At 38.5% G+C, this 25781-nt stretch overlaps 1 protein-coding gene across 1 annotated transcript in view; it reads right to left on the bottom strand.

The window, feature by feature from the left end:
* LDAH (lipid droplet associated hydrolase) overlaps positions 1-25532 on the bottom strand; it is a 66079-nt gene extending 40547 nt beyond the window's left edge. The window contains exons 1-3 of the mRNA XM_023528501.1: positions 25415-25532; positions 24043-24186; positions 15796-15965 (exon numbers count right to left, since the gene is read on the bottom strand). Coding sequence (XP_023384269.1) covers positions 15796-15965; positions 24043-24186; positions 25415-25532 — 432 coding nt within the window. The remainder of the gene's footprint in view (positions 1-15795; positions 15966-24042; positions 24187-25414) is intronic.
* Between the last annotated feature and the right edge of the window lie 249 nt (positions 25533-25781).

Here is a 25781-nt window from a genome sequence, read left to right as displayed (position 1 = left end):
AGAGAGAGAGAGAGAGAGAGAGAGAGAGAGAGAGAGAGCGAGAGAGAAGGAAGGAAGGAGGGAGAGAGAATGGGAAGGAGGGAGGGAGGTGTGGGGGAGAGAGAGAGCAAATGAAAAAGCAAATGAGGTAAAATATTAACAATAGTAAATCTGGGTTAAGTATATATGGTGTTCTACGTAATATTCTTGCAACTGTCTGTAAGTTTGAAATTATTTCCAAATAAAATGTTGAAAAAATAAAGTGCAGTCCACCACTGCCCTCTATCCCTCAGACAAGGCACTTCCAATCCCCTCCCCTTTATCTTGCTCCTCTTTTTATCAACATAGTATCTCCTTTGAACGCATTAATTTTTGCATATTTTTACGTTTACTAGCATCTTCTCTTAGCAGACTGAACCGAGAGGGCAGAGCTTCCTTCGTGCCTTCAGGTCTGTAACAGGTGCTCAGCGACAGTGCACGGCACATACCAGACTGAATGAATACAAGTCTGGCTGAGGGGCAGCGAGCCCCCCCAGGAAGGCTGCCTCATCTAGTTCCCCAAAGTGACTCCTCCCCACCAACCCCAGCTCAGGACTGGAGGTTCATTCTGTTTGGAAACAGAAGGAGAGGGCTTTCTGACTTGGGTGCACAGGGCAGGGGGAAAGGCAGGGGAAAAGGGCCATCATGAAAAGGGGGATTAAGTGAAAGCCCAAACACTAAATGCTGATTTTCTCACATGCAAACACCAGCCTCTAGTGTTGTTTCTCTTTAATGATGCTGCCCTTAGGCAGGAGAGCTGAAGTTTTGTTGTTGTTGTACGTTTTTTTTTTTGAGAGACCAAATGGTTGGCTCTAAAGAAAAACATACAGTAAATGACACTGGGGAATACCACAGAAAAATGTCAAGGACACATGTCCAATCGCCCTGCAGTGAAGCTGACTAGCTGACAAAGCTCTCCCACACAAAACCTTCTAGTATTTTCAGTGCTTTTTTTTTTTTTAAATATGAATAGATAACAAAGGAATGTCAGACATTTGAGGAAAGCTTCAATTATAGTAGTCAGATCAATATAAACAAAACATGAAAAAAAGGAATTCAGATGAATAGAAACAATGCAAGAGTACAACAAAACTCCAAAAATGTGCTTTCCTCATGAAGCAGAAAGGGAACGAAAAATAAGAAATCATCTCCGAAATTATTTGCATGAAGGCTGAAATCCAAGTTTAATTAGATGAATCTCAAAATAAAGTTGGAAAAATACCTCATATTTCTCATTGTATACAACAAAAAGAGAGAGATGGACAATAAAAAATAAAATCAAGAGAATCTTTTCTGAAGGTTTAAAACATGAGTAATGAGAAAACAAGGAGAAAAAAAATACAAGAGAAGTTTTCAGTACATAAGGATGCCAGTTTCCAGATTATACAGTCCGAGGTATATTGCCATAAAATATAATAATGGAGATAAAAATTCTAAAACTGTCCAGAGGAAAAACAGGTCACATAAAAAATAAAAAACTCGAAATGGTACACATCTCAACAGCAAAGCGTGAAGGTCTGTCTGGAAGCTAGGCAACAGCTGGTAACAGTGGAGGTGGGCAGCGGTGGGTGGGGATGGCAGACCAGCTCACTGCAAAGCAATCTTCCTGCCAAGAACAATTAGAAAAGCTGGAAAAAGTACGTTTTAAAAGTGCCGTTGAAAGCATCAAAAGCAGAGGAGATTTGAAGAGCTAAAATTCTAGAGAAAAAGGATACTCAGAGAGGTGTGTTGAAATAGTTCTTTGTTATTTACCAATTTGTGAGCAGTAGCTAAGAGGGAAAGAAGCTGAACAGTTTCTGGAAATCTGTGGCTCAAGTGTCAAAGCTTGGGTGTTTGGCGCCCACTGAAGAGAAAGCACCCTAGGCTTTCAGTTGGAACTACTAAAAGTCAACTGGAAACAAACCAGCCCTCAGAGAGGCGGCCCCAGCCCAATCCCTGATGGCATTAAAGTCGCTGGTCTTTACTAAACCTGTTGGCAAATGCAAAAGTAATTCCTCCCTGGAAGAAGATAGGAGACTCATATTGTCTTAACAATTTTTTATATATAATGATAGGAATTGGATTTAAATAAACTTTACTAAGCTGTGATGGTTAACGTCCTATGTCAATTTGACAGGCCATGGGGTAATCAGATATTTAGCCTAACATTATTTTAGGTGTGTTTTGAATGAGACTAACATTTGAATAGGGAGACCAAGTAGTAGATTGTGCTCCCCATTGTTAGCGAGTCTCATCCAATCACCCGAAGGCCTGAATAAAACAGGCCGAGTAAGAGAATTCCCTCTGCTGACTGCCTTTAGGGTGGGAAACTGGGTTTTTCCTCCTTTTGGACTCAAACTGAAACACTGGCTCTTCCTGGGTCTTGAGCTTGCCTGCTTTTGGACTAGAACTTACATCGTCAGCTCTGCCGGGTCTCCAGTTTACCAGCTACAGATCTTGGCACTTGTCAGTCTCCATAATCATGTTAGCCAATTCCTTATAGTTAATCTCTATGTATACATACACACATCCTACTGGTTGTGTTTGTCTGGAGAACCATGACTAATACACAAACAAAGAGACAAGGAAACATGACCAAACACAAGGAAAAAACAGGAAAGGAATGCAACTACACGAGACTTAGATATTGGGTTTATCAGACACACTCTTTATTTTTATTTCAAATACGCCATCTCTGCATTTTTGTATCTTAAGAATAAAAGTAATGATACTTAAAAATTATTGACAGTGTAAAGGAGAATAAAGTTAAACATAAACTTTAAAGTAACTGTGGTTAATATAATAAAATTAAGTGACAAGCTGTAGAGTTTCAGAAACTGGTAACTATAAAAATAAAATGGAAATTCTATAAGCAAAAAACAGAGTAACTGAAATTGAGAATGCAACAGATGGGTTTAAAAGCAGTTTATATACATAGCTGAAGGAGGCTGAGTGAACTGGAAACAGGTCTGAAGAGAATATCTAGACTGAAGCAGGGAGAGACAAAAGAGTTATTGTGTATAAATTATACCTCAATTTTAAAAAAGAAACACTCAAAAATTTCATAGGGAGAATCAAATAAATATGCAATGCCTATAATACAAGGTGGAATGTATAAGAATTAGGAGGAAAAGGATGACAAAGGAACGATGGTAACAATGACTGGAAAGAATCAGAAAAGACTTCACGTAGGAGTTCACATTCGGGATGGTTTAAAAAAAATGGACAGAAGGCATCTGTTAGGGGATGGCAGGAAAAAGCAGAAAGGAAGTGGACAACGAGAGAGAGTAATAGTTAGGAGGCAGCACCAGGTATGTACAGGGCAGGTGAAAGTGGACTATGACTGAAGGAGACAAGGTAAGGCCATCTCTCTCAGAGGACCTTAAGGAGAATTTCCCGGGCACTCAGATAACCAGAATCTGTCCCTACGTTTTCAAGAAATCTCTTCTGAGTCAGCGTCAGTCAACGTTCATATATTACTGAAGCCTTTTTCCTCTTCAGTAGGACACGAGAAGCTCCTAGCATTTTCCTGAGGGTGGTAGCTTATGAAAGAAGAAAAGGCTGAATCTCTAACACTCAATTTGGCTTACTATAGAACCTCCCATAACTATACTGGTGAGGAGATAAGTAAAATGTTTTGTCGAAATGGAGCTTCTGGCCTGTCGACAGACTTCATTCATACGTGCTCTCTCTGGCATCTGTATGGCTGATACTGGGAAATGATTTACTGTCTGGTTTCCTAGGGACCAGTTGCCAGAAATGATGCTGGCTTCAGTCTTTATCCATTCATCAATATACCTCCCTGATACCTGATAACCTGGCTTCTTCCCAACCAAATACAAATAGTCTAAACTGGCTTGGAATGCAAGATCTCAAAGCAATGACATTTTATTCTTGTGAAGCATCTTTCATTTAGTGCCTGCTAGACTTTTTCCACTTCGGGGAATTTTTTTGTGGCCTACGTTGCATATCGTTCACAGATTTTCCATATGTGTAAGAAGGGAGGGTAAAACAGCTTCATACACACTGGGTAACCAAATTAGAGAGTTTTTCCTTCCTTAAAGTTCACATTCATAGTTCTCATCTCTACAAACTGATAGACTGAGAAAGAATCTTCTGGCTGGAATAAACAATAGCCATACACAAAACAACAATTTCACAGAATTTTATGCATCTGTTTCTAGTCTGTTCCATGTTATCTCTTCTATTACTGCTGTGTTTCATCCACTGAGACTATGAATTTACTCTTCTGTGAACACCCAGTTCATTAGCATAACAAGGTCTAAATGTAGCAAGGTACAAGCTATGTTTTTCAGACCTGTGTATGCTCAACCGCAAAGGTATTCAAAAAGGCAACACCTCTGCCTTAGCATGGGCCACTCGCTCATACCCAGAGCCTCTTAAAGTCCTAGCCATTATGAACCTCACGGTCTGATGAGATTTGAACATGGCTGCACTTTTTTGAATAAGGTATGCCTCGCTCTAGCAGTAGGACAGATGACGAGGCTAATCCCAACCTCTGGTTTTGTCATTATATTCAAGTAATGATCATGATGCACGTCATTGAAAGGTATACCAATCAACAACCCAAATTATTTTGGGAGTGGGGGGAAAGGCAGGGTTAATGAAAAGTCACAAGGAAAGTCAAAAGGCTAGCAAACTGAGCAGTCTAGGAAGAGCAGGTGAGGTAGGGTCAGAGATTAGGACAGCCACTACTACTAAAGAACTGCTACCGACTTAGTGCCACTGCTGGTCTTAGGGGTGGGTTTTCTGCAGAGAAACCAAGAAGATGACATTACTCTTTTATTTCCCCTTGTATTTGTTATCTGTTGCTGTGTAACAAATTACCCCCAATTTTCTCTCTCCTTAACCAACTTGTCAAGAGACAAGTTAATTAGTTTTAAAATGACCTCTATAAAATCATGAACTCTTAAATCAGATTTCTCTACAGCAAATACCCTTCTTTAAACATTTTCACATTCTATTTTAAGAAGCTACTTGTTGAGTGATAAAAGCAATTTGTGGTACATTTAGTTTTACTTTTTTTCCTGTGTTCCTGAAATTTGCAGCTATATTAACTTTTATAACTAGAAAGAAAAACCTTTAAAGAAAGATCTTACAAACCAACTGTAAAAAATTTGGGGGACAAAGAAAATCTGATATAGACTGTCTTAGATGCTATCAAAGAATTGCCATTAATTTTGTTAGGTGTGATAATGACATGACAGTTATATAAGAAAAGATCCTTTTTAAAAAATTTACAATGAAGTATTTAAGGGTGAAATATCCCAAGGGCTGTAATTTACCTAAAGTATTTAAGAAAAAAATGAGGTAAAGATAACAAAAAATTTGTAGCTATATAAATCTGGATAATACATAGTTGAAGATTCATTATACAATTATCTTAATTTTTCCATTTGAAATTTTTTCATAATACAAATTTTAAATGATCAATTAAAAAAGAGGTTTCTTTTTCCTTTCCATCTATATTAGCTTAGACAGCAACATTCATACTTCCGTGAGATGGGTTGCAACTAGGTACACCTTTAAATTGCTTTAAAAATCTTTCCCAGGCTCTGCCTGCGTCCCATCCTTACAACTAGCTGGGGCACCAGTGATTAGCTAAAGCACCACATATGACAGACTGGTAATTTCCATCATCAGGAGAATATTCTCAAAATTTCTTACAATGCCACATATACAACTACTTGAGTGCCTAAAGAGACAATAATATAGACACTAGAGCTTGCTGGAATGCAGAAGGCCACTGCAAAACATAAGCTTGAGAAGCTGCACACAAAAGAGCAGGGCTTAAATCAGCTTCCGCTGACAGATCTCAGCACCCTGCCGCTTAAATCCTGGAACTAAAGACTTCAAAGAAATAAAAATGAAATATATGGTCCCATCCCAGGTTTGACTGCTATAATTCAAGAAAATGAGAAAATACATCTAGGTAGTGCTGTTTCCCTGAACAAGCTGAATATCAGCACCTTTACTCAAGGGGGTCGCTGTTCTTGTGGAAAAGGTCATAGGTGGAAAGAGCTAGAATAAATTATCACATACAAAAAAGATCTTTCCTTTAGAGAACTTAATATTTCTCCTCCTTCCAAGGGATGATATGAAAAGACAGAGCTGACATGTTACAGAAGGACCAAGGACAGATTTAATTGTCCATAGCATCTCAATACATTCAGTGTTCCAAGCTTTTGGAAAGTTTAGGTAGGTTGGTGGTTCTCAAAATGGAGCATGCACCAGCATCACTGGCAGCACTTGTTAAAACACTGATCGGTGGTCCCAGCCCTAAAGTTTTGGATTCAGTAGGTCCGGGTGGGACCCAATAATTTCTAATAAGATCTCAAGTGGTGCTGATGCTGCTTTGAGAACTACTGGCTTAGGTATCTGAATGAGTGCCTAGTGTCATCTACTATTTTCTACCCACAACTACTCCTGGGCCATGAAGAGGTGATGATAAAATGTGTTTAAGCAGTAAGTGGAAGGTTTTCTCTGGCCAGCAGCCACTTCACTTCATTTGCCATACCTGTCCCTTTAAACATATCTCACTAACTCCCAATATACTGGACCTTTGAGAGGATGAGGAGAATTTTCCATATCTGACAGTCTCAGGGATACACGAATATTAAAATGGTTCAATATTTAAATCTGAAGAGGGTTCAGAAATTCTCAGATGAAATGCATTAGATAAAGTACTAAGTATTAACATGCATGAAGAATGTTCTATTATAAACCCCTGTTTTCACTTTCTTGCAGCTTTCCAAAAAATTAGCCCTTTGTGGTGAAATTTTCCATGCTTGGTTTCAGCCCAAAGATGATTTTTTTTTTTTGTGAAGTTTGAGAAAAATATATTAAATCGTTTTTGAGTTATGAAAAGATGAAAAAAGCCCACACAATTTTTCCACTTTGAAAGCAATTTTAGGATTTTTAAAAACAGGCAGATAACTAAAAATGGCTGAAGTTGAAAAGTTGAAACTTTCCATGTGTCTAGTTTTCAGCAAGGTAGTCTCCTGGGTAGTTCAGGAAAGACAATGTGTGTGCATGTAGATAAACAGACAAATATATATTTAAATAAATGCATAAATGATTGAAAAAAATAGTATTTTATTATACTCGATATGAACTTTCCTCAGAGTAGGGGATTTAGTGTTTTCTGAAATGGAAAGTCTTTCACAAACCAGAGTATGTAGTTAGCTGCTGACTGCCTGACCCCGGTGGTTTTCACACACCAGGGTTCACCAATGGGTCACGTGGACATAACTGTGGAACTACCATGCACTGTGTTGGCAGAATCCTCCAGCTCCCTTCACTCTAAGGTCCCCTCTGCCCCAGCTCAATTCTAGGACTCTGATCGCTGTCTTCTGAGTTCAGCTTCTGCCCCTGGCCCAGGCCTCAGTACCAGCTCCCTGCATCAGAACACGTGCATCTTCTCTGCTCCAGAACACGTGCATCTTCTCATTTTTCCTAATTCCCTCTGAGCTCCCCCGAAAGCATTCACCTGCTTCCCACTAACTGCCCCCCCCCACCCCCGCCTTGTGTATTTGAAGAACTCAAGTATTAAAGAAACAACAGTAGAAATCTTACGTTTAGGTCAAATAGCTTTTGGTGATTGTCAAGGTAACTTGCTGCAGCCATCTATAATCATAACCTTTCTAACTAGTTCACTTGGGCAGGAGATAATAGGAAAGTTAGAAAACAGAATACAGAGTGCTAGTCCTGCCGCTTCCTAGCTAACTGACATGAGTTAGACACACAAATACTCAGAACTTCAGTTTCCTTGTCTGGAAAATGGGGAAACTTATGTTGTTAAATGACCTTGTTACACGTGAACGCGTTTTGTAAATTTCAAATGAATGTTGGGTATAACTGTTAGTAATGGCAAAACATTAATTTCAAAAGTTGTTTTAGGTTTCTAGATTTAAATGAACAACCAAGTATAAGGCACAAAAACGCTTCTGCAAGGAAGGGTGCAGTCGAGGATTAAGAAAAATCCCATTTTCCTAGTTTTCAAATGTGCGGGCTTAGACGAAACAGAAGGAAGTAGACAAATGTTCCTATTCCTCTTCCACTTTCAGCGTCTCTCTCCGCACGGGCTATTCCCCTCGGCATATGTTACATTCTCTCCCACATACAGGACGAAAATGTTCTCTTGACTAGTTTCTTAAGTTATCATCTTGTCTTCACCCCTTCACTGGCCAAGTCCTGGGTCATTATCCATTTATCACCTAACGCCCTGCCACCTCCTCCCATTATTTCACTAAAACTGTTCTCTTCAATGCCATCGGTGACCCTCCCATTACTAATACCAGAAGCCTTAAATTCCCTTTCTCTTCCACCGTTGTTATACTTAACTCTGATACCTTGTTTCAGTTCTCTGCTGAACTGAACAGAAACATTTTTAAAACTGCAGGGATTACATCTGATTCTGTGGGATCCAGAATTCACATGAGGCTCAGCTGGACTTCTGCTGCATACGGCATTAGCTGGGTCATTCCCTTGGCTGCATTCAGTAGTAGATGGGATGGGCTGGAAGGTCCAAGAAGCTCTCATGCACATCTGGTGCTTTGTGATCCTCCTATGTGGACAGCTTTCTCACAGCATGGTAGCCTCAGGTAGTTGGGCTTATTACATGGCAGCTGGCTTCCCAGAGGGAGGAGAAGCTCCCAGGACCCCTAAGGCCTTGGCTGGGAACTATCAGGACATCACTTCCACTGTATCCCATTGGTGAAACCTAGTCACATGCCCATCCCAGGTTCAAAGGGGAACAGAAAGGGACTTCACCTCTAGAGAGAGGAATGGTAAGGAATCTGTGGCCATCTTTAATCTACCACATATCTACACCTTTCTTGATATTTCCTTCCTCTTCTCTTAGCTTCTGTAATACATTCTATTATAGGTTAATGTCTTTCGATTTTTTTTTTTACCTTGATCCACAGAAGGATATAAATGCTACATTGTAATCTAGGACATCAACGCACACTCATAAAAGTGAAATAAATATTTCACGATACATACCTTTATTACTATACTATACACAAATATTTTCTACTCTATTTTACTCTATTATATATTTTTTCAAATACGGTTTTATTGTTCATCAACGTATGCTTCCCTTCTCTGAGGCTTGTATGTTACAGCCTTATTGATGGCAGACTTGGTCATGTGAAGTACTCTGCCCATCATGTGATGTACTCTGCCCAATGCAGTGTAAAAAGTGACAATGTTACTTCCGGGCAGAGGTTTTAGAATGCAGTGTGTGGTTCACTATTTCTTTTTTATCCTCTGCCACGAGACTGGACTATTCCAGATAGAAGTTACTCCATCGATTTGGATTCTGAAAGAAGAGTGCATGGACAGAATGCCATGGGACTTGTATCATGAACAATGAACAAATCTTTGTTGTTAAAAGCCACTGACTCTCTGTTAATGGTAGACTGAGCCACTGGTTGCGACCCACTGAAGTGATTGCAGGGTCCACTAGTGGACTGCAGCTCACAGTCTGAAAAATTATTATACCTTTTCCTATTCTTCATCCTCCTTTCCACCAAAGTCATTCCCCAATAAACGCCTATGGCCTGTTTCTTTTCTCTCTTAACAATTTCCCTTGGCAAATCTCATATACTGTCTTCATTATTTCTCATCTGGACTAGCAAGCGTGCCTATCACTTGGCTGTCTACTTTTTATTCTATACTCTCTTCCCATTTCACTCTTTTCACTGAGAGATTAATTACCTGATGAGGCCTGTTATCATCAGAGACCTTTTCGTAGCTCTTTGTTGTCGAAAACAGAGTCCAAAGCCCCTAGTCCAAACTTTCCTGTCCCTGCATTCTGTCAGCCCAGCGCTCACATCCCCCCACTCCCGTCATGACACCGTGCACTCAGATCGGACCGTGCGCTGCTCTCTCCACGTGCCCAGCGATGAAAACCATTTCTCCTCTCTTCATGTCGCTTCCATCACTCACAAAGCACAGCAGCCTCCTACCACCAAAACATCAAATTCTCTTCCAATACTGACTCCTCCTCCTCCTGTTCAAATGCCAGCCTTTCCATGAAGCTTTTTTTGATCTTCCCATTTAGAAGCCACCTCTCTCCTCGCAATTCTCAGAGCCTATGGTACTTCATTTGTCTTCAGTTTCTTATCACTTAATCTGGGGACAGCACTCTAACGACAGCTATTTTGACACGAGAATTATCTCTTTTTTCTCCCTTCCTCCAGATTACCTCGGCTGTTGGACACAACTTAGTGATGTTATATGTTTCTCACAAGCATTTCTAAGTTTGTAGACATGAAGGTTCATCAGAATAGTGCGAGTGCGACACAGTCAATAATCTCATTGTTTGCAAAATATTTGAATTTATAATTTTCCCTAATGTAGATGAGGTGGACTCCTGAATCAACCAACACCTGCATGGTCTCACATGCTATTCTAATCCTCTCAGTAAAGTTTTTCAAGGTTCTCAGCTGTACCTGTGGTATACTTCGAGTCTCTCAAATTTTGAGTATCTAAAAACACACCGGGGATCCCCAAAGAAATAAAAGAGAAAACGACTCTGAACAATAACAAATCCATGCACTCAATCTTATTAATTTTACTCTTATGTCTTCGTTTAAGACCTGTTCATTCTTACTTGAGACAAAATTCTGACAGTTATCTGTTTTCTCTACTTACAGCGAATTAGTAGCAATGAATTATTAGTAGGAAAAAGAAGTGGCACCTGACACTGAGGGAGGAGACAGAAAAACTATCAAAACAGGCAAGGATTTTTTTTAAGAAAGCACAATCATCTAAGAAATTTCAGGACACAGGCACAATCTCTTTAATTGTATTGCACTGTCCTATAATAACACTATCAAAAAGATATTCTTGAATCACTAATTCCTCAATAAGTAATAAACATTGTTGAAAAAGGCAGATAAGTAATATAGTTTAGACAAATTTTTGTCCAACTGGATACAACAGTCTGGTGCTTAAAGGAGTTTAAGTAATCTGGAAATTTCATTTAGAGAGGGCATTGTTGCCAAGCGGACAGACAAAGGAAGCTCTATGTTATTGTGCATTGTGATCAAAGGAAAGCCGAATAATATAAAAAAACTAAGTTTTGAAGGATCTCGTACCCCTGGAAGAAGAGGAAGTGTTATCATTAACTATTATATCAATTCTTAGAGGAAAATAAAAGTTAAATTACCTGAAGTTCACCTCATGAGTCAGTGCAGAGCCTAGTCAAGAATCAAGGGTTTTCAACTTCCAACCTTGAACTTCATGCGAACAATTTACTGGCAAAGTCAGATGGTACATTTTTAACACACAGAGGATTGACGTTAAGAGAAAGAAGATTCTAGATAGTTGGGATAAGACTACTACTCTTTTGTTCCCATGTTACCCCCGCTCCGGCCCACATTGCTAGAGCAATATTCCTGTGGTCTCTTATTCCTTGAGCTGAAACATAATGAGTCACATGAGTATACTCCAGAAACATCTGTAGGCTCTGCTTTATCCAGAAGTTGAAAGAGCCATCAAATATCTTCTTAGACTCTCTTTATACCCACAGCTAATATAACTGTATCCCACCCCTGGATTCAGACAGAGCCAAGGCTGAATCCTGGCAAGGCACTTTTCTCTTAGTTCTCATCTATGAAATGAAAGATGGGACTAGATTATCTCTATAGCTCATCTCAGTTCTAAGGTTCCATAAGTCTAAAATTGTATTTATTAGTATAAATTAAGATAGCTACTATTTAAGTTGTCCAATTACCTATTTCTTCAGGTTTCTTCCAAAATTCTTTTTTCTGGACATTACTGTCAAAATATATGAAGAATTTCTATAATTCTGTTTGCTTAAAGAAAAAAATTTAATACCAGCTTTTTAAAAGAGCCATTTTTTTTAGTATGTTAAAATACAGGTCAGACAACAAACACACCTAAAATATGCAATAAGTCTCTTAAAATGATTTTAAGACCGATGTTTCCTATAATTAGTTATAACAATATTGTAAAGAACTGAACCAAAATAAAACCAAACAAACCAGCTACTAAACTACACATATGTCCTTAAAATCTTATGGGAGTCAAATATTCCAGTAAAAATAACAGAAGAGATGGAAACACAAGTTTCTTATTATCACACTTCATATGTTATAAAACATAACAGCTAACTTATTTTTGGCAAAATGATTAGGGATTGCAACACTCTGGCTTACACAAACTTATTTGATTGTCAACTGCATCTTAAATGGAGCGTGTCACGCTAACTTCAGGCATGCAGGCTCTGTGCCGTCGAGAACAGCCTAGAGACACCGGGATTTCAGCACTTCAGCAGGGGTCATCCCACCAATATTAACTGGGCCAGGTGTTTAAAGAGGGGCGGGGGCGGGGGGCCTTCAACAATGTAGTTAATTGAAACCAGATAAAGCTTTTGAATCATAAAAAAAAAAATCATACAGATGTTCACTCTCCTCCCCCGGCGACCTTTATGGACAATTTATTGCACACGTTATTTTCTAAAATTCACCCTTTTAAAGTAAACACAGTTTCACGTGTCTCTCTGAAAACTTTATAATCACCATATGAGTTATGTCTCCACAAACAGACTACGTTAAGTTCATGTTTTATCTTTCTTTTCCCTTTTTACCACTATTCTTGCAAGGGCACCTGAAAGTAGAGCAATAATTAGAAAGTCATGAAGCTAAAGAAGCTAAAAGGAGCTGTAAACCATGCAGTGCATTGTACTTCTTTCCCAACAGACACTGTGAACACGAGCCAAAAAGAGAGAGATGGGTTCAAAACGAACATGCTGAACAACTGTTTTCAAAGACGCACAAGGAACAATACATCACAGGCAGCATGGATGTGGAGCAAACAAAAATCCCAAGAACAGATTTGTGATTAAGTTTCCAAACTGTGATGGACTCAGAAATGAACATATATGGAAGGAGATTTATTAGAAGTGTTGGCTCATGCAATTATGGAGGCTGAGAAGTCCCACGATATGCCGTCTGCCAGCTGGGAAGTAGGACAACCAGTAGTATAATTCGGCTCAAAGCTAAAGGCCTGAGAATCAGGGGTGCCACTGGTGTAAGTCCCAGAGCTCCAGTGTTTCAAGGCAGAAGAAGGCGGACGTCCCAGCTCAGGAAGAGAGAAAGAATTCACCCTAACTCAGAGTTTTTCATTCTATTTGGGTCCTCAACGGATGGGGTGGTGCCAGACCACAGTGGGGAGGGCAGATGTTCTCTTCTCGGTCTGCTGATTCAAACGCTCATCTCTTCCGGAAACATCCTCACATACACATTCAGAAGTTAATGTTTTACCAGCTATCCCCAGCATCCCTTAGCCAAGTCGGTTATGTAAAATTAACCATCACAAACAGTAATGCTATTATTTCAAATATGCAAATGCTCTTTGTTTAAACATTTTTAAAGCTTTTTAAACACTTGGAACAACTAATAAGCCAAATTATATATCATATCAGTGTGAAATTCACTTCCTACACTGGAAATAAATAATATCTCTCTTTCTCTACATGTGTGATTGATTGTACGTAGGAGAAATCCTAACTGTCACAGTGGTGGGATAGGCAGCTTCTGACATGGCCCCCAGCGATCCTCACCTTCTAATATTCACGCTCTAGTGTAAGCTGCTCCTCTTCATTGGGGGCTGTGCCTAGTCATTTCCTTCTAACAAACCGAATACTGGAAAAGAAATGGATCGTCATTTCTGTAATTAGGTTACAGTCCACTTTCGGTGACTTTCACCTTGCCTGCAGACTCTTTCTCTGGCTTCTCTCCCACGCTGGCTCCCATGAGGCAAGTTAGAAAGGCTCACGGGTCAAGGAACTGAGGGTGGTCTCCACCTGACTTCCAGTGATGAACCAAGACCCCTCAGTCCAACAACCCTCAGGGAACTGGGTGCTGCCAAAACCCACGTGAATGAGCTTGCAACCAGATGCTTCTTAATTCAAATCTTCAGATAAGAAACCTTGATTACAGTCTTATGAAAGACCCTGAAGCAGAGGATCCAGCTAAGGTGTGACCACATCCTAGACCCAAAGGAATTGTGAGAATAAATGTGCATCATTTTATGCTGCTAAGTTTTGAAGCAATTTGTTTCACAGCCGTAGAAAATTAACACAGTAGTTACCCTGATGACTGAGGCAATGGTTCTACTTTCATTTCCATCATAATAGTCGCTAATACCTATAGCAAACTTTTAAGTTCTAGGCGCCATTCTTAATTCTTTATATAATTCCTTAAAAAACCCTGAGAGTAGGGGAGTATAAACTAAAGAACATATTATTATCCCCATTTTACAGATGAGGAAATAGAGGAACAGGGTGACTCGATAACTTATTCAAGGTCACACTGACAAAATATGACAGCAAGTATTCGAATCTAGGTGGCCTGTTTCTAGAGCCAGGGCTCACAGCAACTGCGCCAACAGAACCTCTGTGTGGCAGGGCTGGACGCTAAAGATAGTCACCTCATAACATAGTACTGGAGGAAATTCAGAAGGCACGAAAGAGATTAGAAGCCATGCAAAATGCTAAAAACAAAAATAAAGCCTACTTTCTGATTAAGATGCCTTATCCGGGCGAAAAAAAGAGTAGAAGCAGTATTGCAGCGAATGGAGTGCAATCTTGAATTTACTGAATTCACACATAAAAATGAAAAATATATTTTTTTATACCTAATAAGAGAAAATTAGCAATCTCTATTTGGTATTAAAAGCCACACACACGGAGGCCATAGCTGTACTTTTCCCAAGGGCAATTAGGAGTAAAAAGTGTGCCAAGTTGGTGGAAAGGGAGACTCCGCTGGAGATATCATCACATGGAGTGAGAAGAGCCAAACTCCTAGGACAGAAGGGTCCATGAAGGAATCGCCTCTTATCTTGCATCGGATTACCAGGTCCAGCAGCACCCCTTCATGCTCCGAGACACCCTGTCCTTATGTAAGACAGCAGCTATCACACCTATGGCTTAGTCCGTCTACCCCGTTAGACTTCAGACTCTCGAACCTCAACGACTGTCCTCAAAATACAGCACAGGGCCTGGTATATTGCAAGTGTTTAATATGTGTTTGCCAAGTGAAGACATAATTTCTGTTCTGACTCGCATCCATTCCATGGGTTATTTCAATGGTACGTTAGTTAAAGTAAGAGGTTTTGTTTTGTTTTTAAGTTTCTTGTGGTGGCTTTTTTGGGCATTTTCAACAGGTCTTTGTGTCTCCAGTGTCTCTGGCACATAGTGGCACCTAATAAGTATTTGTGAGTGAACGAATGAATGAATGTCTCAAAAAGGCTGCCTAGTTATAGAACTGATAAGAATCCATACTTATGACTAAATAGTGTTCTATAGACAGCTGTTTGCCTATCAACAATGATGATGATAAATTTCCTTCCTTTTGAAAAGACGCATGAACGTTTGCAAAATACTCTCCCAATAAAGCCAGATTCTTGTCTCTGTCTTAGCTAGACAAGACTGCTCTTAAATATTCTTTTACAAAAGACAAGAAGTTACTTATAACTTAAAAATTTCAAATAACTCTAGATTAAAAGTTGGAAAATTCCTACCTCCTTCAGCATTATTTTTGAAACATCATGGAAACTGCATGAACGTACACTCACACAGGTCCACAGTACTCTGGATAAAGGGATGAAGGCAGCTATCAAGTATCCTCTCTCTGTTCTGTTTATCAATTACACAGGAGACAAAAGAGCAAAGGAAAGTGAAGGGGGCCTTGTGCAAACGCACACCCAAGCACCTCCAGTCACCTCCTGAGGCATACTTACTGGGAGCTCGGGGGCATGCTTCAAAATCTGAAGGGAAATATAGGAGCCTACTGAATGGCCGATGACCACCAGTTTCGTTTCCTTTGGCACATGAGTTCTCAGGAAAGTTATCTTGTGTTCTATTTGACCACGGAGTCCGTAGATGTCCTTAATTTCTTGAGCATTTGGATCTAAAAGCAAAAATATGAACATGTTTTCACTCAATCAGTGAAAGTAAATGAATTCACTGAAAAAACTATTTTGGAAACATAATAGTAACAATAGTAGCATTTAAGGCTGTGATGCATTAGCTACAGTGTTGCGTGATTTAAATGATTATCAACCAAAGTAGTCAATTGCTTCCTACAACTTGAATGACTGGAATATCGAATTTGTTTCCTTCATGACTCCTGCAAGGTCCTGATGCCAACTATAACAAGCTACAATGTGGATTATTCAAAAGGTGTCCAAAGCTCACGAGAAGGGACTGCTCTTTGGTTTTATCTGTACCTGCTGTTTTTATTTCCTTTAGTGCTTGGCTTCCCTTCTGAGCCTGGATAATTCTTTTCCACCTTTCCAATTCTCAACAAGTGTCGTCTCTTCTGAGAAGCTGGTTTCTGATTCAGCAGGTGAGGAGTAAGGTAGCTTTCCTTTGAGGTTCCACAACATTTCATGTTTAGCTGACCCCACTACTCCTAATTTACACCTAATGTATAATTCATGTATTGCTTATCTCTGTCTCCCAATGCCTATATTAAAGTTTTTTTTTTTTTTTTTTTTCCAATTGAGTCAATGAGGATGACTTCCTTACTTTTGTGACTACTGATCGCCCAGGTTAAGACATGCTCTGCTCTAGTCCTTCTTCCCAGTCAGCCTAGAATTCATTCTCCATTTAACAAGGCAGTTCAGCATAAAATAGAATTAGGAAGAGAGAGAATCTGGAAACGTGACTTTGGTAGGGCCCCTGATGACTCCAAAACTGAATATTTAACATTATTTTTAACTTTTAGTTTATACTCCCCTACTCTCAGTGTACCTTCTCTGATCACTCCACCCAGAAGGGATCATATTGTTCTCTGATACCCAAACCCAACACCTATAGTACTTGCAACCCAAGTTCTTTATTTTCACAACATACGACATGTGAAAATGTCAAAGTCTTCCTTGCATTGGGACAGCATGGTGTAGTACCAAGATCATGGGCACTGGAGAGAAGATAAATCTGGGTTTAAATCCCAGCTGAGCACCTTAGTTACTAGGATTTGGGCAAATTCTTTAGCCTGGCTTCGGCCTCAAATATATAGCAAGAAGTCTTCCCTCATATATATGTCCCCAATATGGTTAGAGCAAAGAGAAAGAAAATGAGCTAAATATAATAAACATTTTAAAATTTCACTGACACTGGAAATAAGGTCCTAAAGTATTATATTTCAGATGAATTTTAATAAACATTATCATTCAAATGGTTATTCAAATGACTATTTCAGAGATAAATCTGGCTTTTACCTCTGAAAAAACTGCTCAGTAGATTTCCAAGATAAATACACTATTTTGTTAGTGTTTGCTGAAGTAATGAGATTAACAGAAAATTAAAATGTACTATCTGGATATTATTTTACTAGTAAAAACTAAAGGTTAAAAGACTATATACTTAACTATATATTTTCATGCCTATTATTATTTTAATATAGTCTTAAAAACTGCTAGGAATCATTAACTTTTCATAAAATACAGTAAAACATCACATTCATATGGATCAAAATCAGAAGAATCTTAATATGAAAATGATTGATACCATTCTTTCTATAGGGAAAATGTACTCAGAGTTACAATCAACTAAGTACATTTGGAAAATTATCTGTTTCTAAATTGAGAACTGCTTGAATTGACAGATGTTAATGCAATTCACCATATTCACCATATCAGCCTAGGGTCCTGACCATATGATACTGACGATTCCCTTTTAGAACCTGCTGCTCAGACTCATCTCTATGGAACTCCCTTTACAGCTCACTTGCTGGTTCTGGAGTTTATTCCAAAAGGTTTGTATAATCTGCTCCTAAATAGTTCATAGAGAAATTAAGGACTATCGGTACTTCATATTTACTTTTCATTTAGTTGTTCAATCTGATTGATCCAGTTATTAAAATTTTGTCAATTTTGGATTGAAATATTATATATTCCTTATAGCTTCAGGACACAGGTAATCTGATAACTATTTTCTTCCATTTCACCTGAACTAAATTGTTTACTCTGACAGAAAACTGACTAATTGGCCCATGGTAAGATTAAAAATACGGATATAAAAAAATAGATTCCCCTTGTGTTCAAGAAGTTCACAGTCTAATAGGAGGAGACAGAAATAGATAAAAACACAATTATAAAATACTGAAGTAAGAATATCTCAAGCATTGCCTTGAGAAAAGAACAGGGTTTTATTGCATTACAATAGAAAGATAATGTCCTTTTGGATTCATAAAAAGTATTGTGCTTTTCTCCAAGTAACTCGAGATAAATACTTAGGAAATAGTCATTACTACATGCATGTTTCTATAAATATATAACTTTACATATTTGAATACAATCATAATGGTCTAAAATTAACAATGTATATTTAACTATACACACATATACATATGTCTAGCTACACATTAAATATAAATGCATAAGTTTTGCTATATATTGACACACAAGCAGTATTTACAAGTCACCTATGACTAGAGACCCAATAAGACTAAAGATTAGCGCTGCATGAGCCTTGTGCTAAGACTGAGTTGGTAGACAGTAACTCTCTAAATCTTATACCAGAATTTTCTCGACTAGTAAACTTTCCCATCCTACCCCTCTCATTCCTCCAAAGCTATATCTTAATAACTTCAAATAAACAACTTGCATGAGGAGATTAAATGGCTAAAAATAGTGCTTCATATTTTAAAGAATGCTTTGAGCAAGACAAATACACAGTTTACTCTTTAGGTAAGGTTTCAAAAATACACAAAACAGTATCCTATGTTGTGCATCATTATATATGAAGGAAATATACGAAGAAACATGTAATTTACTCTGCATTCATGATAGTAGAATTGGAGACAGGATACAAAAAAGATGAAACTTTTTCCGTATTGTTTTATTTCATTTATTTTATTAACAAAAAAATATACAATTATGGCAAAGTGTTAACTATCAATGGAGTAGTGAATAACAGAATCTTGGACTGTTATATAATTGTTTGTACTTTTATGGATTTTTAAACATTTTTCAAAATAAAAGAAAAAGTTTTAATTAAGAATGCTTCGACATGCTGTCCTTAGCTATCCTATATCGCTTTTGTAGGGAAAAACTACCACTCATGTCTTCATTTCTCCCAGTGGAATATGAAAGCTCCAAAGAACTTTATGTAGGTTCATGTTAAACACCAGCAAAGTTGTAGATGAGACCTGTCCCCAGCTCCTTACTCACTTAACTCACTGACCCAAAGGTCGTCCTTCCTCCATTGTTCCCTGACATAACTAAGCTGATGTGAAAGTAACTCTCGTAATTTAGGCCTCGACTGTCCCTTGCATTCTAAGTATTTCGTCAGCTCCCTGTGTCTAAACACCGGTGTGACTCTTAGCCTTCAAGGGATGCACAGTGTGAGGGGATGGTAGGTGGGTGCTCTATTTAAAACTGCTACCTTACTTAAAAGACAAACAGAAAACCTTGTAAATCCCAAACATGTTTTATAAAATAGTTTTCAATTATTATCCTCCAAACAGATGGTGAAACCAAGGTAATCAAATTATGCTTTCCACTTGAATAAAACCAATGATGGGGCTAAAAATTTCAATGGGAAAAATATGGGGGTGGTGGGGGTGGGGAGAGAGGGAGGGAGAGAGAGAAAGAGAAAGAGAGAGACAGAAAGACGGATTCAGCAAGGGGAACATAATTTTATAGACTTAACAAATAATAAGAGCAAAAGACATAAAAACGTCAGGTGTAATTTTGGACACAGCTATGATTTCATGGCTGTTTGTGGTTATAGGGAGAGGTGGAACAAACAGGCTAGAAAGGAAGGCTGAGACTAGATCAGGCCAAGGCATCTGGACTCCATTGTGTGAGCGGTGAAGGACATCTTAGGATTGTGAGGGGAGGGGCAATGACCTGATCTGGTCAGTGTCTTTGGACATTAACTGCAACGCTACTCTCCCTAGTCCTGCTGTGCTTCCTACTCTAACAGAGTATTCCAGACTCCAACAATTTTTTCCTTGCTCTGCCCTTAGGTTTTGTATCTCTTCTCACCTACTTAGAGACCTCCTTGTTTATTTCCAGTGACTGTGAGCCCCAAGACTTGACTGATTGTTCTTGCCCTGGGCTCACCTATCCATGGGCTAGTCATTCCATGTTAACCTCCACGCTCCCCTGCCAATCACAGTCCTGACAAGAGAGAAAGCTCTGCTGGGTTTTCTCTCTCTCTTTCAGTTTTGGGTACTGGAATGGGAATGGTTTATTGTTTCTTTGGATAAGCATAACTCAAATCCATCATTAGTTGAAAAACTGTGTAACTTTTTAGATAATGTTTTATCAGCTGAAACTAAACTACTATGATTCCCAGCTTTTATGTTATCCTTTTTGAACAAATAAGTTAAAATAGTTGATAATGAATCTGCCATCAAAGAAGCTAACTCTATAGTAAATCAAAGCCAGAAAGAGTTTAGACTTCTAATTCCTCAAATTTTCTTTTCACACTTTTTTTGAATCACCTCCTTGTGACACTGGTGAACATCTGTTCTCCCAATTATATTCAATTTATGACTGTGATAATATGGTGCAATGCGAATATTATTTCCAACTGTTCATAATTTTAACATGTGCTAATATGAAGCAAAACACGCTTTTAACAGTTGATGTGTGGTTATAGCTTATGTTCTTTCTCTCAAATGATTACATATTTTTCACACCATATTTTGCACGTCAGAAAGCCTGTACTTTAGAATAATAATCTTGGATAATGAATACTCTATCTGTCCTGCCTATCCAAAGCAATCTATTATAGCATGCATTTCCAAACGTAACCTCCAATATGTAAACCAGATGAAAGTAGAACTGTTCTGGCTGAACAGGGTTGCTAGTGAGGCCCACAGCCCCTCCTGCCCTTCATAGAACTTTTGGGCTACTCAGAACACAGATGGAGAGTCACTGACCTAAAAGGTGGCATTTCTATTTCTTTGTATACCTCTGCGGCACCACACGTAATAACCTCGTAAGTTGTCAATGAATCCTGTAAGACGTCGAGTTGCCCTTTTACCCCCTTTAGAAACCAGAGCTTCCTTTGGCCCTGTGGTGGCCCTCTGAGCTAATGCCTCTAGATGGCACTGTTCTCATTAGGTAGCAAAGAACCCAGGCACTAATTACTAAATTATTAACTCAATAGTACAAAAGTAGCCTAAGCAATAAGCACACTCAAAATAAAGTAGCCTAAGCAATAGGCATCTTCGAAATAAAGTTATAAACAACATGATGTCAATTTAAAATCAGAATTACAGATATTTCCCAGAAATTCAGACACACAACAGATACTTCCTACTGGTTTTCCTCACTGGTGTTTACTGGTGAAGATGTATGGCACTGGTTCTGAAAATGTGGTCCTAGGACCAGCAGCGTCTACATCACTGGTTAGAAATGCAAATTCACAGGTCCTACTTTTTACACTGGCCGAACTGACCACTCAGGGGGTCGTGCCCAGTAACCTGTGTTTTAATAAATCACCCCCAGGGGATTCTGACGCATGCCCAAGTCTGAAGACCCCTGATCTAGGGTTATCCTTCGAGAGTCTATCTTCCACTTTCACAATTGCTATATGTGTTCTGTTCAAATGTTTGTTTTACTGAACCTAAAATTTTCTTTGGGCATATATGAAGAAGTAACTTAAAACAATAAAAATGTATCTTTTAAAATATTTCACAGCAGAGCAAGTATTTGCTATATACATTTTATTCACTTTCAGTCACATTTTAATATAATGGTTGTTGAAATAGATGTTTTTAATCAATGCAATAAAATCTGAATATTCAGCTTCATGTCATTACTGCTCTTAAAATCATTCACTGCTAGGTAATCAATAGTTACTTACTTTTCAAAGTATATCCTAGTCTTTAAGTGTGAAAGGCTCTCAAGTAAATTGCATTCATAGAGAGCTACACACACACCACACACACGCATATCATGTAAACAGAGAGAAAAATTTATGCAAGCATTTGCAATGAGTTGTCTTGTTTCTAGTACACTTCATTTACCCTGTTCCACTTATGAGTCATAGCAGGAAAGGGGTCAAAAAATAGGGTATAACCTGCGACTGTGGAAGGGCTAATTTGAGAATGAGCTCATAGAGGAACTAAATCTGAAAAACTTGGTCTCATTAGCATTTTGCACTAGCCAACTGGGATGACCTACCAACAGCACTAGAGCACTCACTGAACTGAATATTAAAAGTGCTGGCTTCTTGTCTAGGTTCTGCCATTCACAAGCAGAGGGTCATTTAGCCCTATTGGGCCTTACTTTTTCCTTCCTTGAAATATAAGGGTTCACAGTGGGATTTGATATAGACATTTTTAGGTCTAAGATTCCATAACTCTTTTTTCTTTCTTTAATTTTTTTTTTTTCAATAGTGGAATCTTTCCAATACATACAAAAGTACAAAGAACAGCATAAAAAGCCCCCATGTACCCATTATCCACTTTCTACAATTATTTTTTCTTTTTCTCCAGTTTTATTGAAGTATGATTGACAAATAAAAATTGTATATATTTAGGTTTTAAAATGTGATTGTTTTTAAAAGTGTTCAATGTGATGACTTAACAAACACACACACTCTAAAATGATTACCATAATCAAGTTGATTAACACATCCATCACCTCACAAATTTAGCATAGCTGCAGATGTTCATAAGTGTGGAAAGAAATTCTACTTAGAACAGAAACTTTTCCTCTCCTAATCAATAAGATCAAGCTTCAAGGAACCAGCTTCTAAAAACTGTCAGATAATACTTCTGAGAATGGACCAAAAGCAGGTACAGAAGAACAAATATTTAGTAAATATGTTTTAAGAGGTAACTTGTATGTTTTATAAAGTTGCTCATGTGCAAACATCGCGTGTGTATGCTGCCCTACGCTGTGATCAGATGCGTAATGCCAGCGCGTGTTCCCACTCATGACTGTTCCGGACTGATTGTTTGTGTTCCTTAAAATTCTTATGTTGAAGCCCTAGCCCCGATGTCACAGTATTTGGAGATGGGGCCTTTGGGAGATAATTAAGGTGGAGGAGGTCATGAAGATGGGGCCGTCATGATGGGATTCGTGCCCTTATAAGCAGAGACACCAGGGAGCTGGCTGGATTTCTCTGCGTCATGTGAGGACACAAAGAGAAGGTGGCCACCTGCAGGCCAGGAGGTGGGTTCTCACCAGAACCTAACCACACTGAAACTCTGATCTTGGACTCACAGCTTCCAGACTGAGAAACATGTTCCTGTTATTTAAGCTATCTATTCTATGGTTTTTGTTATGGTGGTCTGAGCTAATATAATGATAAAAAGTAAAATGTAAGTTAAATTATTTTTAAGTTCTAGTATTTGTTTTTAATTAACATTTTCTTTTTTAGAATGGTTGTATATGTACAGAAGATTTGAACAGATTAGTAGAATTCCTGTATCACCTGCCTCTTTCTCCCTCCCTACTCACACAGTTTCCCTCATCATCAGATGCTCTGCACCCACCTCCACCTCTCAAACCCAAATTCTACTCAACTGTCATAACTCATCTACTCCACAGTCTTTTGAAACCCATACTGTGTTCTTGTCTTTGTTTACTCTTTAAGAACCCATATGATCAGCCAGCCTGTTTATCACTTAACCATTCTCTAAACATGAGAGTGAGAACTTCTTTTAAGTAAGAACCATGGCTAAGGACCACGGCTTAGAATACTTTTCCTCTACCGCTCCTCTTAGTACAACCCTGGAAATGTAGTACGTGATCAATAAATATAGTTTATTATCAGTTGGTAAATAGAGAAGGCAAGTCCTAAGCAAATTGTTTGATCTGTCCCAATTTTTACAGAAAATTATCTGCAGAAGAATGAAAATGACTCTTAAAATCCTAAAATCACCAAAATGTGGCATGATGGGCTCAATGTCACAAGCAGAGGTTTCCACTGGTGTCACTCTTAAACTTAGCAGGCTTTCTAGGGACATGGACACTCACTCACTGTAAAGAAAAGCAGATGTTGATAAGACATACCATCCGAGGTTCTAAGAATCTTCTTGTCTTGGGGAGCCAAAACATGCCCAGCATGACTGATAACCCACACTGGAAAGCGTCTGTTTACTGAAGAGTACAAAGCCTTTGCAAATGGTACATAAAAGGTAGGCAAACCTGGATTACCTAAGAAAAGAAACAAAGACCTTAGGTTAATCAAAGCAATAAACTCACATAAGGTGATGTGCAGACTGGAAAGGATTTATTTCTCCTCAACAAATCTAGTAACATTTACACATACACCTCAATTTTAATATCCTTTACACCTTAAGTCTGGTAGTGAACAGGAAAATTCTGCTCCTGCTTTGTTCTCCAATTGTTTCAAATAAATTCTTCCTCCTCATTCCTCAACTTAATAAATAAAACCAGCAATCATAAACCAAATACTCAAGTCCTAACACCAGGAGTCATGATTCTCAGTTTCTCTCCATTTTTCACAGCCAGTTCACCAACAAGTCCTGTCAGCTTTGCACTCAAAATACATCTCAACTCTGTCCACTTCTATTAAGTGTTTCCTTGTCATTTATCTCAAGTATTTATATTGTAAACAGATGTATAGTTTGATCTTTTGGGGAAAAAACCACCAAGTAATACAAGTGGATTTTTCTTGCGTATATACAGAGGTATTTTTGACACGGGTTTGCTATAAACAAACAGAACGAATAAATGAACATTTTAAAAAAGAGTCAATCTGCTATATCTTTAGGGGGAAAAGACAGTGAAATGGGGTTTTCATTTGAGATCATCATTTGTATAATGTTTTCATAGACACTAGTCCGTTTCCACCAATATCTATTTCTCTAATCAATTTATTTGTTTCTTCATACTATTAGGTTTCTCCTCTTTGCAGTTACATGACATGATTTTCCTACTCTGATGTAACCTCTGCCATCCTTGTCGAATTTCACCGGTTTCTTCTTTTTTTCTTTGAAGATTAAGAAAAGTAAGATTTATTGAAGTACATTTCAAGAGAGAAACAGCTACACCAGAGAAGAATGTCTCACCGATTTCTTCATCGTCCACATCTTTTAGTTATGCAGCAAAGGGGATAGGGCATAGACTCTGGAGTCAGACTTCCTAGGGTGAAATTCTGGCTGTGTCCCTAACTAAGTGTGTGACCTTGGCAAGTTACGTAACCTCTCCGGGCCTTGGTTTCCTTGTCCAAAATATGAGGATAATAATCACACTACTTCATGTGAGAATTAAGTGCATAAAGTGCTTAAACACTGTCTGGTACATAAGTGCTGTATAAATGTTAGCTATTCAAACTTGTGATCACTGTCTAGCCATGATGATAATAATATATGATGGCCTTATCATCCATATTTTTATTTTGTTTCTGTTGCATTCTGACCTAGTGACCCTAGTTCCAAATTTCTTTTTGTGATGGTGCTGGTGTCATCTTTGTTAAATAGGGTGAAAACTTCCTCCAGTGCAATAATATGCTCTTTGCTCAGCTGAATGACCACCATGCAGCTAGAGGAGAAAGAAGGCCGGAGGGCTGTATCAGCACAGAGGCTGTCCCATCTATGGTGAATACAGATGACAATGTTTCATGTTTTATATTTAAATCTTCAGTAAGTGTGGAATGTTTTTGAGTATAAGGTACGAAGCAGCAAACTGATTTCTTTCCAAGTGATTAGCCAACTGTCCCGCATCCATTTATTATATAATCCATTCTTTTTGCATTAACTTGAAATGTCTTCTGATTCAACACTGAA

This window comes from Pteropus vampyrus, unplaced genomic scaffold (genome assembly GCF_000151845.1).
Source record: "Pteropus vampyrus isolate Shadow unplaced genomic scaffold, Pvam_2.0 Scaffold28, whole genome shotgun sequence".
Lineage (NCBI taxonomy): Eukaryota > Metazoa > Chordata > Mammalia > Chiroptera > Pteropodidae > Pteropus > Pteropus vampyrus.
Note: the sequence above shows the minus strand (reverse complement) of the source record. Positions and strands in the feature narration are given on the sequence as shown.